Consider the following 13,005-nt stretch of genomic DNA (forward strand, 5'->3'; position numbering starts at 1 on the left):
AAATTGTAGGATACAAGAAAAGTTTTCTCCTCGGCTCAGAGCAGAGCTGAGTGACTGACAGACCCGTGTTTCGGTCCAAACACTCTATGTAAGTGATTGCTGTCGGAAGGTATAACTATTTAAGACTTATATTAACACAAAAATATCGCTTACTTCTGCTTTAAATTCAATTATGTGAATTGAGTTTTTTTTTTTACACACTTGACAGTGGCTCAAAAGGCAGGCACAACATCTCATACATCTTACTTAAATCTTACATTTTAAGATCAAACTTTTTTTCTTTTCTTTTTTTTTTTTTTTTTTTTTTTTTTTTTTTTTTTTTTTTTTTTTTTTTTTTTACAATAGGTGAACAAAAAGACACTTGCAGGACAGACTAGCAGAACACAAGTACAATATTTGTAGAGGGAGACAAACCTCCTGACCTAGATTGAGGATTGATAGATTGAGAGCTTTCTCTCTAATGGACTCTATGAACTGTTATTTATAATCAGCTTGATGCTGAATTGCATCACAGTCTGCTGGTTTTAAGGTCTCATGTGATCAAGGAATTACAATAAAATAATTTAAAAATAGTTTTAGAGGTGCCTCTGTGTTTTGTTTTTGTTGTTGTGATTTTTGAGTACACACATGTTCCTGTCCAAAGACCACATCGAACAAACATTGAGTGCCTTTTACAACATTTTTGAATCTATGACCTATAAACACACACAAGGCCTGTGCTAAGAGCATATCTCTTTTGTCGTACAAAACTGTTTGTCACCTTCTAGTCTAGTTAATGTTACACTCAGTGTCAAGCAGCAACGTCTGTGGCTAACTCGGTTACAGAATATGAATAGTTGTGGTAGCTGGTGACCTTTAACCTTTGCTGTGATTTACAGCACATTATCTCTCAGGTGACATGCAGTTGTTTAAGGTTGCAGCCTCGGGTTTATCAAGATGATTGACATAAATGAGAGGTGGAGTTTAATCAGGTAACAATTACACATGAGCAAAGTTTACTTTTACAAATTTTCTATTTTGACCGGTCAAAAACATAGTTTCTACTCAGTGCTCAGTAGGCCTATTCAAAGGACAGTTGTTTCTCTTGAATGCATCAACATATAGAAGTAAAGGATTGGCTTCACTTTTACGGCTTTGCACATTTGATACATAATTAGTCAGACAACCACAGGACATTTGTGTTGGTGGCTTAAACACAGATTTGACACATGATAAGTACATCTCAATAAACTAAGATTATTACATTAAAAAATATTATGCAAAATCAATTTATTAAGTTGAAGAATTATTTCATCACTTTGGATTTCAATTGATCTTTATTGACCAAATCGTTCCGCCTTTGACTAAAATGTAATTGGTATCACACTGAATGATATACTGCACATCCAACATTAAGTCTATTGTATACAAATGACATAACATTAAAGTTGTGGTTACAGTAGCATCTTGTGTACAATATCTCAGCCCACACTTCCAAGCTTTATGATGAACACTTCTTGTTTTATTGTTCTGATGAGCTGATCTTGAATATAATTTCTGATTATTTAATTTTTTATTTTTTTTTATTTATCCTTTATTTAAGCTTTATTTGGCTAAGAAAGCAGTGCACAAAACCATATAGAATTATGCAAACGGTATACACATTTACAAATTACAGAGGACAAGCACAAGAGTCAATGGATCTTCGTTCTCGATCCTAATTAGGACTGATCTGAATTCCCCCAGGCCAATGAGTTCAGTCAGTCCTGGATCCCTTTTTTAAAGAATGTGTTCACTTCAGGCATATTTTGATCTGATCTCCCATGATGTAATTATTTGTTCTCTGTGCTCTGTTTTGGCTTATCAACTGTGATTTTGGTGTGCAGAGGATGCAGCTTACAGTCGGAACCTCTAGGGGCATTGTGTGGTGCTGTAAGTGAGCGGTGGCTCCGCCTACAGTAGCGGATAAGGTTTCCTGCAGTGTGTGCGTGTGTGCATGGGTGTGCGTGCGTGTGTGTGTGTGTAGCGGAGAGGGCTGGACCTGCGCTCCTGGCTATCAAACCACTGCCCACCCCCTTTCCCAGATTTACGCGAAAATCACCATCCAACAGACCCAGCAGGAGCAGAGAACGCGCTGGTGAGTACAGAGTCTTATTCATCTTGATTCAATGACAGTGTTGATGTGACCGGCTTAAGGCTTTAACGGTGCCTCGTGGTTTTATTGTAACGCAGGCCTCCGGTGCGGCGAGTTTGCTTTAATACAGGCTCCTGCAGGCTGTACTAATAATAGTCCCAGCTGTCATCTTCACACGCACCGATTCACTTTACCTGTGACTTCCAGTGTGTGATCATGGCCTAAGATCCTGTGTTAGAGCCAGGTCTTTGTAGCTGCAGTGCCAGTGCGCATAGAAAAGCAGGGCCTCCCTTAACAGCTGAAACAGGTGCTGGGCTCAATACATATCTGACATACTGTGACTGTGTCATAGTAACAGGCCTTTACTTTTTACAAAGTAGCTCCTATATACACAACATTGTAGTGTATATTTAGAGGAGACGCCTGCGTTGGCCCCTGTGCAGTGTTTTGACTCAGATAGTAGTAGGTTGGTCTGGGTTATTGCTGGGGTTGAAGTCCTATGGATAGATGACATCATTATCAGGACTGCACCGATCAGCTTTTCTCTGTGCATTGTGGGGAAGAAGAGATATCCTTTTGGTCATGAGCCAGCAGGCGCCTCTCTCTAGCTGTTTTACAGAGCATGGGGACATTCCTGCAGAGTCTACAGGCATATGGGGCCACAGGGTAGAGGGGCTTTGGGGGTGGACCTATAGACAATGTCCTTGTCTGCAAGATTGTTTCTGTTTAAAAGCATGTTTTTATTTTTATTGCACAGCAACACGTCTGCAACACGTCTGATATTTCTGTCTTTCCCCCCCTAACTGCACCACTGTAGCGCCGTCCAGATTTCTGCTTTGATTCTTTGAATGCCTGGACTGTTTACTGAACTCAGCTCATTAGGATTCCTCTCCTGTGTGTGTGTGTGTGTGTGTGTGTGTGTGTGTGTGTGTGTGTGTGTGTGTGTGTGTGTGTGTGTGTGTGTGTGTGTGTGTGTGTGTGTGTGTGTGTGTGTGTGTGTGTGTGTGTGTGTGGAGCAGAGCAGCATAAAAGACTGTCCCATGTCCCAGATATTCCAGCACCGGTTCAGTCCGGCATAGTCCAGTAACTGTGGTTCGTTTCTTGGTGTATTAATTCTTTTATCCTGTTGCTTTGCTCTCAGAGCCATTATGTCCTCCACAGAGACTAGACGGACACTTTTGAACTTCTGCAGAAAGTGCTTTCAGCAGGGAAGCCCCTCCCTCCCACTGCTTTGTAAACACTAGTGTCCATTATTGCCTGCATTTTTTTTTTTTTTACCATGGCTACCCAAGCTTCATCAGCCTGAGGGAATTCAGATTATTTGAAATAACACTTCATCTTTTACCACTGGTAAAGCATTACTGAATGCCATTTTCTCTCCTTTTTGTCTCATTCTTCCTCAGCCTACCTACACAGCCAAGGTATCTTATTTCTCACTTGTACTGTTCTTCCTGGGTTTGCTGTGTTTAAAGTGGCTGTTCTCATGTTTCTCTTTTCCAATGTACATTCTTTCTCTTTGTCTAATATTTCTCTGCTGGGCTTTTCATACTCAACTTTCCATAGCAGCACATTTACTTTTATTTATGTGTGACCACTCACCATTACCACCCACACACCATCACCATGTTGTGTTGTGTTGTTTTGACTCACTTTTGAATTCACACCACACAGAAAAGTTTAATCAGAGACCAAAAATAAAATCTCTCAGTCTTTATTATTTTCATATTTCATATTTTCTTACTTACACACTCATGAAGGTAATACAAGTCAGGAGGACAGTTATGGGGAGAAAGGCTGGATTATGTATTTATGTATTCATCTGTTAGCCTAAGAGTTGTCATATATGTATTAATTCAGAAAAAATGAATGGACTTGTAAAATATGCATCATGTGCAAGACTTTAATTGGAGAATGTAAAATCCTCAGGTTGCTAAACTTACTCCAGGAACTGACTTTAGTTTCCTCAGTGGCAGCAGTTTCATCTTTTCGTTGTAATTGTTCAGCCTTTAGCATTTTACTGTTCTGCCAACAGCAGAGTGTACAAGTACCATGTCAGGCTAAATAATTGAAGGCAGACTCACTCTAATCAGTGGGACCAAAAAAAAAAAAAAATCTGCATCACTAGTATGAACAACTTGTCTACAAATGCTCTCTCACCTGATTGGTTCGCTGTTAGCTGTCTGCGCTGCTGATTAGCTTCCTGCTATTTTTAGACAGCACTGTGCATACCCACCAGTGGCATTATTTTTATCTTGCACCAGCATGCATCCATCCGGAGGGATTTCTGCAACAATATACGCCAATAGGCTGCGGGCAGAAGGCATGGGCTCCACGGACCAGGCTGTTCACTTCAACAACCAGGACTACGAGGCCCTGAAACAGGAGTGTGTGGAGTCGGGCTGCCTGTTTGAAGACCCCTGTTTCCCAGCAGAGCCTCCATCCCTGGGCTTCAAGGAGCTGGCCCCCTACTCCTCCAAAACCAGAGATGTGGTGTGGATGAGACCAACGGTGAGGATGCACACATGGAGAAATAATTACATCTAACAGTTACATTTACATATACATTCACATATACCTCTAATTCATGCATTTACAGATGAATGGTGTCTGAGTCGACTCCAGATCTAAAGCAGGAAACACCTGTGGACCCCTCTCGTAACATTTCACAACAGCAGTTTGTTGCTGTTGTGAACTGTTACGAGTTGACAGAGACTTAACAGAGCAACATATAAACAAACATATCAATGACTCTTATCTTATTTCATGTCTGCAAACTCAGACAGATAGTCAGACAGAATACGACAAGTATGAACAGGAACTGCAGTGCAGACCATGTCTGCAGCTGTCAGCATCTTGTGGCATTCTCCGACCACTCCCTGCGGTGACATGTGTTTACAGTGCCGCATTATAACAGGAAGTTAAGATGCCAGGGTAGCAACTGTTTCAAAGTTGTGTCACCTTAAGGTAAATCCTAACAGGGGTTGTCCACGCCAAACTCTGAGCACTCGATTGATTTGTCTTAATCCAGACATTTAATTTTCTTCACAGGAACTGATGGATGACGCTCAGTTCATTGTGGGTGGAGCCACCAGGACAGACATCTGTCAGGGAGCGCTGGGTGCGTAACCCTAACCCTTGTTGCTCAAGTCATTAATGTCAAAATTGTCAAGGAATAACAGTTGAAAGACATGATTGGATGTTGGTTCCTAAATGCTTCCTCTAACTGACAGGAGACTGCTGGCTCTTGGCAGCCATCGGCTCCCTCACCCTGAACGAGAGGCTGCTCCATCGGGTCGTCCCACATGGACAGACCTTCCAAGACGACTACGCTGGGATCTTCCACTTTCAGGTACATCACCTTCAAACCTTTAATTTGTCAAGACTAAGGCAAGCAATTTAGATTGAAGGCCTTCTTGTTTTGTTTATTGCTCTGTGTTGCAGTTCTGGCAGTTTGGCGAGTGGGTGGATGTTGTGATCGACGACAGATTGCCTGTCAAAGATGGAGAGCTGATGTTTGTCCATTCAGCTGAGGGCAATGAATTCTGGAGTGCACTCCTGGAGAAGGCTTACGCTAAGTAGGTATTGAGTCTGCCCAGATTGTTAATTATTCAGCATGGGCGTATTTAGTGGGAATCTATAAATCATATCCTGAAGCACTTATGCTGAAGACAAACAAACTGAGGTATGCTATAACTTGCTATCAGGCTGAATGGCTCCTATGAGGCCCTGTCCGGAGGAAGCACCACTGAAGGATTCGAGGACTTCACAGGTGGTGTGTCTGAGATGTACGAGCTCCAAAAGCCTCCCAGAGATCTTTACAGGATAATCAGCAAAGCACTGGAGAGAGGCTCCCTGCTGGGCTGCTCCATCGATGTGAGTGCTGAACACACTGGCACACCGCCAAGACACAGCAGATCGGTGCTAGACCGTCCTGAGAAAGCCACTTACATTAAAAGCAATTCTATTCATTTCTCGGTCAGGCAATTGATATTCATACTCACATACAGCTATCATGTCTTCACAGATCACCAGTGCCTTCGACATGGAGTCTGTAACATTCAAGAAGCTTGTTAAGGGCCACGCCTACTCAGTCACCGGACTGAAGGAGGTCTGTCTCTGTTTCCCTGCTCTCTTTAATAATAAGTCGCCATTATAATTGATAGCTGTGGTTGTAAGTTTCCCATCACTGTGATGTTACTTAGGTTGATTTCCGTGGCAACATGGAACGCCTAATCCGAGTACGCAACCCCTGGGGCCAGGTGGAGTGGACGGGAGCTTGGAGTGACAAGTGAGTGCACCAGAGCATTAAACATTTGTGGTCTCTATGATAAGATAAGATAAGATAAGATAAGAATTACTTTATTAATCCCTAAAGGGAAATTCACTCGTCTGGCAGCTCATCTACCATTTGCAGAAGAATTAAAAAAGCCTGATGGCTGTAGGTACAAAGGATCTTCTATCTCTCCGTCCTGCATAGAAGAGAGAGGAGCTGTCCACCACCTCCGTCTTTTTAATCCATCAAGGTGTTAATATGTCCAGTACTATATATCGGTATTAATTCCGGTCTCTTTGTGTTGTTCTGTGCAGTTCACCTGAATGGGACGAGATCGACCCTTCTGAACGAGAGGACTTGCATCTTCAGATGGAGGATGGAGAGTTTTGGTGAGATGTTTTGATGTGGCTACTGTCAGTATTTGTGAGGAAAGGTTGGATTGCTCATTTGCGAGTAGGTTGAGAAGACTGATCCAGCTCATCAGCTAGCTGTTTCCCTAGATTCCACCTTGTGCTCAGCTGTACTAACCACCTCCTGTCCCTAGTGTCAGAAATAACCCACGGATATGAGAACTGTTGATTTTATGTTAGAAAGCCTGCACTCAGGATTCTGACTCCAAACTGACTGTCCCCTTCCAGGATGTCCTTCAGCGAGTTCACCCGGCAGTTTTCCCGTCTGGAGATCTGTAACTTGACTCCTGATGTTCTGAGTGATGACAGTGTCAGCCACTGGAACACCATCAAGTTCTACGGCACGTGGCGGAGAGGCAGCACCGCTGGAGGCTGCAGGAACCATCCCAGTGAGTCGACACCATGTGGTCATAGGAAACAATGCCTTTCATGCACACTGACATACAGTAGATAACCTGATGATGCTGATCTTTCTTGTACTTGGCAAAATAAACAGGTTGTGTAGTGTTACTGTGACTTTGACACAGGCAAACACTAATCTGTGTCTAATCTAATCTGTCTGTGTCAGACACGTTTTGGATCAACCCTCAGTATAAGATCACGTTGCTGGAGGAAGACGACGATCCAGAGGACGATGAGGTGGCGTGCAGTTTTTTAGTAGCTCTCATGCAGAAGGACCGCCGCAGATATCGTCGCCAGGGTCAGGACATGCACACCATCGGCTTTGCTCTCTATGAGGTGAGAACACCTCCTTGCTGTTCCCCTGGTTTATTCACCTGTTTAACTACATTACTTTTTTAGAATTTCCCTCTTTTTTTACATTACATTTTTTTTCTTTTTTTCTTTCTTGCAGATCCCAGAGGAGGTAAGCCGAGCAGTAAATACAACCACTACCGTTAATCCTCAATATATCTTTATTTCGGACTCAGGGTCCATAGAAAGACATAATACAACAACAGACACACAACACAGACAGTAAAAGAGAATAGAGATAAAACATAGAAATAGGGATTTACATCATTGATATCAAAAATAGAAATTACTATGAAGTTAAAAAGAGACAACTGTACCAGTGTCTCCACATTGCAAAAACTCAAAATCTTACCAAGAATATTTGTCTTATTTCTAGTCAAAATGTCATTTCTGGTCAAAACAAAATCTCATTATAATTAAAATAGACTCATGACATAAAAATTAGCTTGTTTTTAGACACTTTTTACTTCTTTCAAGCATATTTTCAGTTGAAATAAGTAGAAGAATCTGATAGTGGAGCAAGTTTTTCTTTCTTATTACAAGCACAGAAAAACTGCTTTCACTGGCAGATTTGTCTACTTATTTCAAGTGAAAAATAGTTTGAAACAAGTGAAAATTATCTAAAAACATGTTAGTTTTTAGGTGATGAGTCTTACTCTAAGTGGAAAGAGTTTAGTTTTGACTAGAAATAAGACAAACAAATATTCTTGGAAAGATTTTGAGTTTTTGCAGTGTATGTTATGCTGTTGGCAGTTTCAAGAAGGTGAAATGTGCAATTTGCATCTTGACACATGTATTATTTCCTACTGCCCTTAGTACAGAGGCTGCCAGAATGTCCACTTGAAGAAAAATTTCTTTTTGAACCATTCGTCGTGCGCACGCTCAGAGACCTTCATTAACCTGAGAGAGGTGAGCACACGGCTGCGTCTGCCCCCCGGAGAGTACCTCATCGTCCCCTCCACCTTTGAGGCCGGTAAAGAGGCCGACTTTGTCCTCAGAGTCTTCACTGAGAAGCAATCAGAAACTGAGTATGTGTCTTCTGTATGTCATGTACATGTCAGTCAATGTGTCAAATGTAAGAATGTAAATCTCATGCTAATACCAGTATGTTTTTATCTATTTAGAGAGTTGGATGACGAAATCTCTGCAGATTTAGAAGATGATGTACGTATAAGTGAACACATGAACTACACCGTAGAGGGAAAAAATCTACAATGTTAATATAATGAAATGTGAAGTGGTTTGTTTATCAATCAGCTCTTTTCTCCTACTTTCCCTCAGGAGGAACTAACTGAAGATGATATTGATGACTCCTTCAAATCCATGTTCGCCCAGTTAGCAGGAGAGGTAGGCTCTGAATGCTACATAAACAATCCTTATAGTGATTCTAGTGGTAATATTGGTATATATTTATGGCATTTTAAATATTATCTAAAAGTTTAAAGAACCCTTATATTGTAGCCCTGAGAGCTCAACGAATCACATCTTCAGAAAAAAACATCAAAATCTTCATCAAGCGAGAGAGAGACAGGAAAGTCAGGGTGAAAGAGAGTTGATGATACACACACACACACACCCACATAAACACACACACTTGTGTCAGCACTTCAGTTGCAGTGTGGTTGTGTATTTGCATGAGTTTTCCCAAGTCCCAGTTTGTTGAGCTCTCAGGGCCACTGTAGTAAATGAATAAAAATACAGTTGATCCATGGTAGTTGAACTGATATGTGCTAATAATGTCTCTTCTCTCTCTGTCCATGTTACTTTCCAGGATATGGAGATTTCTATTTGCGAGCTTAAGACTATTCTGAACAGAGTCGTCTCCCGGCGTGAGTTTTATATTTAGACACACGCACATGCCAAAAAGTTTACATCTTAGTCATACATCTACCATTCCTGTATTAGATTCCACTGTAGAGTGTGCACCATCCATTTGCCTGAGTCATTGTAGATCACAGTATTTCAGTAGAGTGTTTTTTTCCCCTGTTTCAGACAAAGATCTGAAGACTGATGGCTTCAGTATGGAATCATGTCGGACCATGGTCAACCTGATGGACGTATCCTCTGAAGTTATCAGACATGAATTGACCAAAACAGTTCTGAAAGTGGTTTTATTGAAATGTATTTACTGTAGCATGCAAGTAATTGTCTGTGGTCAGTTTCTCTCTTTGACACCGTTTATACCAGAAAGATGGAAGTGCCCGTTTAGGGCTGGTGGAGTTTCAGCTCCTGTGGAACAAGATCAGAAAGTGGCTGGTAAGAAAGACTTAAAGGAGCATTATGTGGACTCTCTGTACTTTATATGTATTTATATTTCTCTTCCGGTTCCCCAGGTCATTTTCAGACAGTTTGATCTTGACAAGTCAGGGGCCATGAGCTCATATGAGATGCGTCTTGCTGTGGAGGAAGCAGGTATATTGCTCTTCTGTATCATTTTCACATTTATTTACCAGTTCACACACACACAGACTAGAAGTGCAAGCCCTTTCTTTAATGTCTTTTGTCCTATTTTGTAGGTTTCAAACTGAACAACAGACTGAACCAGGTCCTTGTGGCCCGGTATGCAGAGAATGAGATGATTGACTTTGACAACTTCATCTGCTGCTTGGTCAAGCTTGAAGCCATGTTTAGTGAGTATTATTACTCTATGTGTTACTAGAAATAGACACCAGATATTAATCAAGTGGGAATTACAAGATGAAGGAAAAATGATGAAACCTCAAATAATTTTTTCACAGGGTCTTTCCAGCAGTTTGACAAGGATGGATCAGGAGAGGCTGAGCTGAATCTCACAGAGGTGAGTTGTTGTTGTGGTTTTAAAATTAAGCCTAAGTACATTGTGTCACTCTTTTCTCTTCATCTAACTTTATTTTTCCTCATTACTAGTGGCTTTACATGACAATGTGCGGTTGACGAGTCATTACTGGAGGAGATTTTAGAGTAAAAGGTACAGACTGCCACTAACCAGGAGCCCTGAAGACCCCGCAGCCTTAGACACCTGCGCATCTCTTAACATATTCCACCTCAGCAACTAAACTAGCAAAAGAGCTGTAAGACTAAAAACCAAAGTCCTACCGAGACATGTATTAGAAACTATGCAAACCCATCGTTTGAAGCAGTCCATGTGCCACATTAATCTGTCGTCTTTGTAAAAACAGCATGTGTCTGTGCATGTTAGAAATCACTAGCTGTTGTGTACATTGTAACAGTTTTGTTTCTTTTTCCACATTTTGGTTTGGCTGTCTATAAGAATAAACAGATTTACTGACCTTTTATTGAGGTTTTAAGTCTGTTCTTGTAGTGCTTTGAAGAGTTAAGTCTTATAGTTTTCGTAATCATTCTTCATGTATTTCCACTTTCCCCTGATTTGATGGCTGAAATATCTTTTAGCAGGAAATCTGTGTTGTTAGTAGTTTCATTCTTGAACCTGCAGGTGGCAGTACAGACCAATCTGATTTCTGAGTATTAGTTTTTTTTTAATATATATTTTGGCATTTGATACTGAAATTTTGGCTGTTTATATATTGCACCGGACATTTTAGCTGAAACTGAATTAGAGCAGCTGACCTTGGTTGTTTTTTATTTTGCATTAGGATTTTACCTGAAGGAAGCTGCACATAAAATTGCATTACTTTAGTGAGAAATACCATTAACAGCCCACTTGTCTCACGTGATACTGAATGCCTTATATACATTGCACCATTATGTTATGAAAGGCCATTAAAAATGTGCCACTCGTGTTCCATGTTGTGAATGTATGTTGTGCCTTCAATAAATATTTACCTCATGGCTCATGCTTTCTCAGTTTGTTCAGTGTGTCCGTGATTACATGAACACATCCCATATTTGGCTGCTCAGACTTCACCAGAAACTCCTATCCTTTCCCAGTAAAGGTTATATTTATTGTAAGCATAGAGGCCTCAGTTAAAGTCAAGCATGATGACAAAGACTTGAGTCCATTACAGATATTCAGTGTCAATGGAATATTGTAGAGGGATAAGTGCTTCTTAAACTTTACTGAAGAAAAAAGCAAAATACAAACAATCAGAACATGTTCATGTGCGCCCCAGGAGATACACAATATACAGAGTACGTGTGTTTCAAATAAAGAAAGTTCACAACTCAATGATGCAGTTATCAAACAAATGTACTGGCAATTGCCAACACTTTAGAGTAGTCCCCCTCCAGTTTCCGTAGATGTGTGGGCAGAGGAATCCTAATCCTGGTTCCTGTAGGGTTCCCATTTTCCTCAATCAGAACAACATTGTTTGAATCAAAGCGTGGAGTCATGCGATCTCCAGGCATTTTGTGTCCAACGATTAGCGCTTTCTTCTTCTGTCCTTTGATGGCAAGCAACACTTTGTCACCCACTTTCCCCACACCATTCTTGGTGTAGACATGGATCACTCTTGGTGGACGATGATGTGGTGTATTTCCAAGGGTGCTGTTGTCTACTACACGGACTCTTGACATTTTCTGAATGGCTGCTGCAACAGTGGACACACTGAAAAGACAAAAAGTAAATGGGTGATCTTCAACCTACAAGATGCTTCACCAAATATCATAGACATAGATCACAGACAGTTTTGCTTCTTTCTTTTTTTTTACCTAGTGATATTGAAAAGTAGGTTAATTCCGTTGTCCTGGTAATTTTTTCTCTAACATTAGAGGAGGAGTAGATATACATGTCACTGTCTGTGTGAATTGTTTAAACTTATTTTGTAAAATATTTCAAGATGGCGGTAGCCCGGACAACACAGATTTTTAACATTTTAGCTGCCAAACCTTATACAATATTTGACACTAAACAGTTGTTTTTCTTCTTACCTAAACGTCCTCTGATGAATCATAGATGATGTGTCTATGAGTAGTCCAGTAAGGGATCTTGAAAGCTGAGAGAGAGCCATAGCTACAGCGAATTACAGAGCCAGCTACAGAGAGAGAGAGCATGAAGGTTAGCTGCTAAAAAGCTAATTGGTTTTCTAATAAAATCACTAGCAACATATAAAGCATTTAAACTCCTTATAACAAAGCGAAATCATTTTGTGTTTATAGTCGTTACCCCCAATAACAACTCGTCTATCTGAAGAGTCGAAATTTAAGTTTAAAACGTCTATCTTGTTAGCGTTACCTTTCTATCATGCGCCATGCCAATGTCAAAAGATATGACGTCAGCAACATGCGACAGGCTGTCTTTGCCGAGCTAGCTGATAAACATAAATCAATCGCTTATCAGAAATACACACTCCACCACACTGGGGGAGGGGGGGGCGGTTGTCTCTGGTTAGATTATTGTCGTTGACTTGCAACCATGTGTGCTCATACAATCAACAATATTTTAAAGAAAACTACAAAAGCGGCTACCGACTTCAGTTAGCTTGTTTGTACCATACGTCATAGAAACGCGCTGAGGGTGATGTCATAGAAATAGGAGAACGTAGACCGTGGAGATTTTG

The 13,005-nt window shown here is 40.8% G+C and overlaps 2 protein-coding genes across 2 annotated transcripts; one reads left to right on the forward strand and one right to left on the reverse strand.

Annotated features, from left to right (window-relative positions):
• Window positions 1-1,999: 1,999 nt before the first annotated feature.
• On the forward strand, window positions 2,000-11,348 carry LOC310998354 (calpain-1 catalytic subunit-like). Its single transcript, XM_083988345.1, has 23 exons — window positions 2,000-2,116; window positions 3,517-3,534; window positions 4,375-4,621; window positions 5,162-5,231; window positions 5,344-5,462; window positions 5,555-5,688; window positions 5,818-5,986; window positions 6,138-6,221; window positions 6,316-6,401; window positions 6,701-6,775; window positions 7,025-7,185; window positions 7,365-7,534; window positions 7,650-7,661; window positions 8,366-8,577; window positions 8,674-8,713; window positions 8,831-8,896; window positions 9,321-9,378; window positions 9,542-9,606; window positions 9,737-9,805; window positions 9,883-9,961; window positions 10,066-10,179; window positions 10,288-10,346; window positions 10,436-11,348. The coding sequence occupies exons 3-23, from the start codon at window positions 4,376-4,378 to the stop codon at window positions 10,460-10,462; spliced, it is 2,115 nt and encodes a 704-aa protein (XP_083844471.1). The 5' UTR covers window positions 2,000-2,116; window positions 3,517-3,534; window position 4,375; the 3' UTR covers window positions 10,463-11,348.
• A 78-nt stretch (window positions 11,349-11,426) lies between these two features.
• On the reverse strand, window positions 11,427-12,791 carry mrpl14 (mitochondrial ribosomal protein L14). The gene is made up of 3 exons (XM_083988483.1): window positions 12,681-12,791; window positions 12,377-12,480; window positions 11,427-12,053 (listed from the first exon to the last, which is right to left on the reverse strand). The coding sequence occupies exons 2-3, from the start codon at window positions 12,454-12,456 to the stop codon at window positions 11,687-11,689; spliced, it is 447 nt and encodes a 148-aa protein (XP_083844609.1). The 5' UTR covers window positions 12,457-12,480; window positions 12,681-12,791; the 3' UTR covers window positions 11,427-11,686.
• Window positions 12,792-13,005: the final 214 nt, after the last annotated feature.

This window comes from Trachurus trachurus (genome assembly GCF_905171665.1).
Source record: "Trachurus trachurus genome assembly, chromosome: 15".
Classification (NCBI taxonomy): Eukaryota; Metazoa; Chordata; class Actinopteri; order Carangiformes; family Carangidae; genus Trachurus; species Trachurus trachurus.

What these genes read in the sequence shown, in the direction of transcription:
- LOC310998354 (XM_083988345.1), top strand. Translation starts at nt 4,376, where the DNA reads ATGCATCCATCCGGAGGGATTTCTGCAACAATATACGCCAATAGGCTG. An exon ending in TGGTGTGGATGAGACCAACG is followed by an intron (nt 4,622 to 5,161) that starts GTGAGGATGCAC and finishes TTTTCTTCACAG; the next exon opens with GAACTGATGGATGACGCTCA. An exon ending in ACAAGATCAGAAAGTGGCTG is followed by an intron (nt 9,806 to 9,882) that starts GTAAGAAAGACT and finishes CCGGTTCCCCAG; the next exon opens with GTCATTTTCAGACAGTTTGA.
- mrpl14 (XM_083988483.1), bottom strand. Translation starts at nt 12,456, where the DNA reads ATGGCTCTCTCTCAGCTTTCAAGATCCCTTACTGGACTACTCATAGAC. An exon ending in ATTCATCAGAGGACGTTTAG is followed by an intron (nt 12,054 to 12,376) that starts GTAAGAAGAAAA and finishes TTGTCTTTTCAG; the next exon opens with TGTGTCCACTGTTGCAGCAG.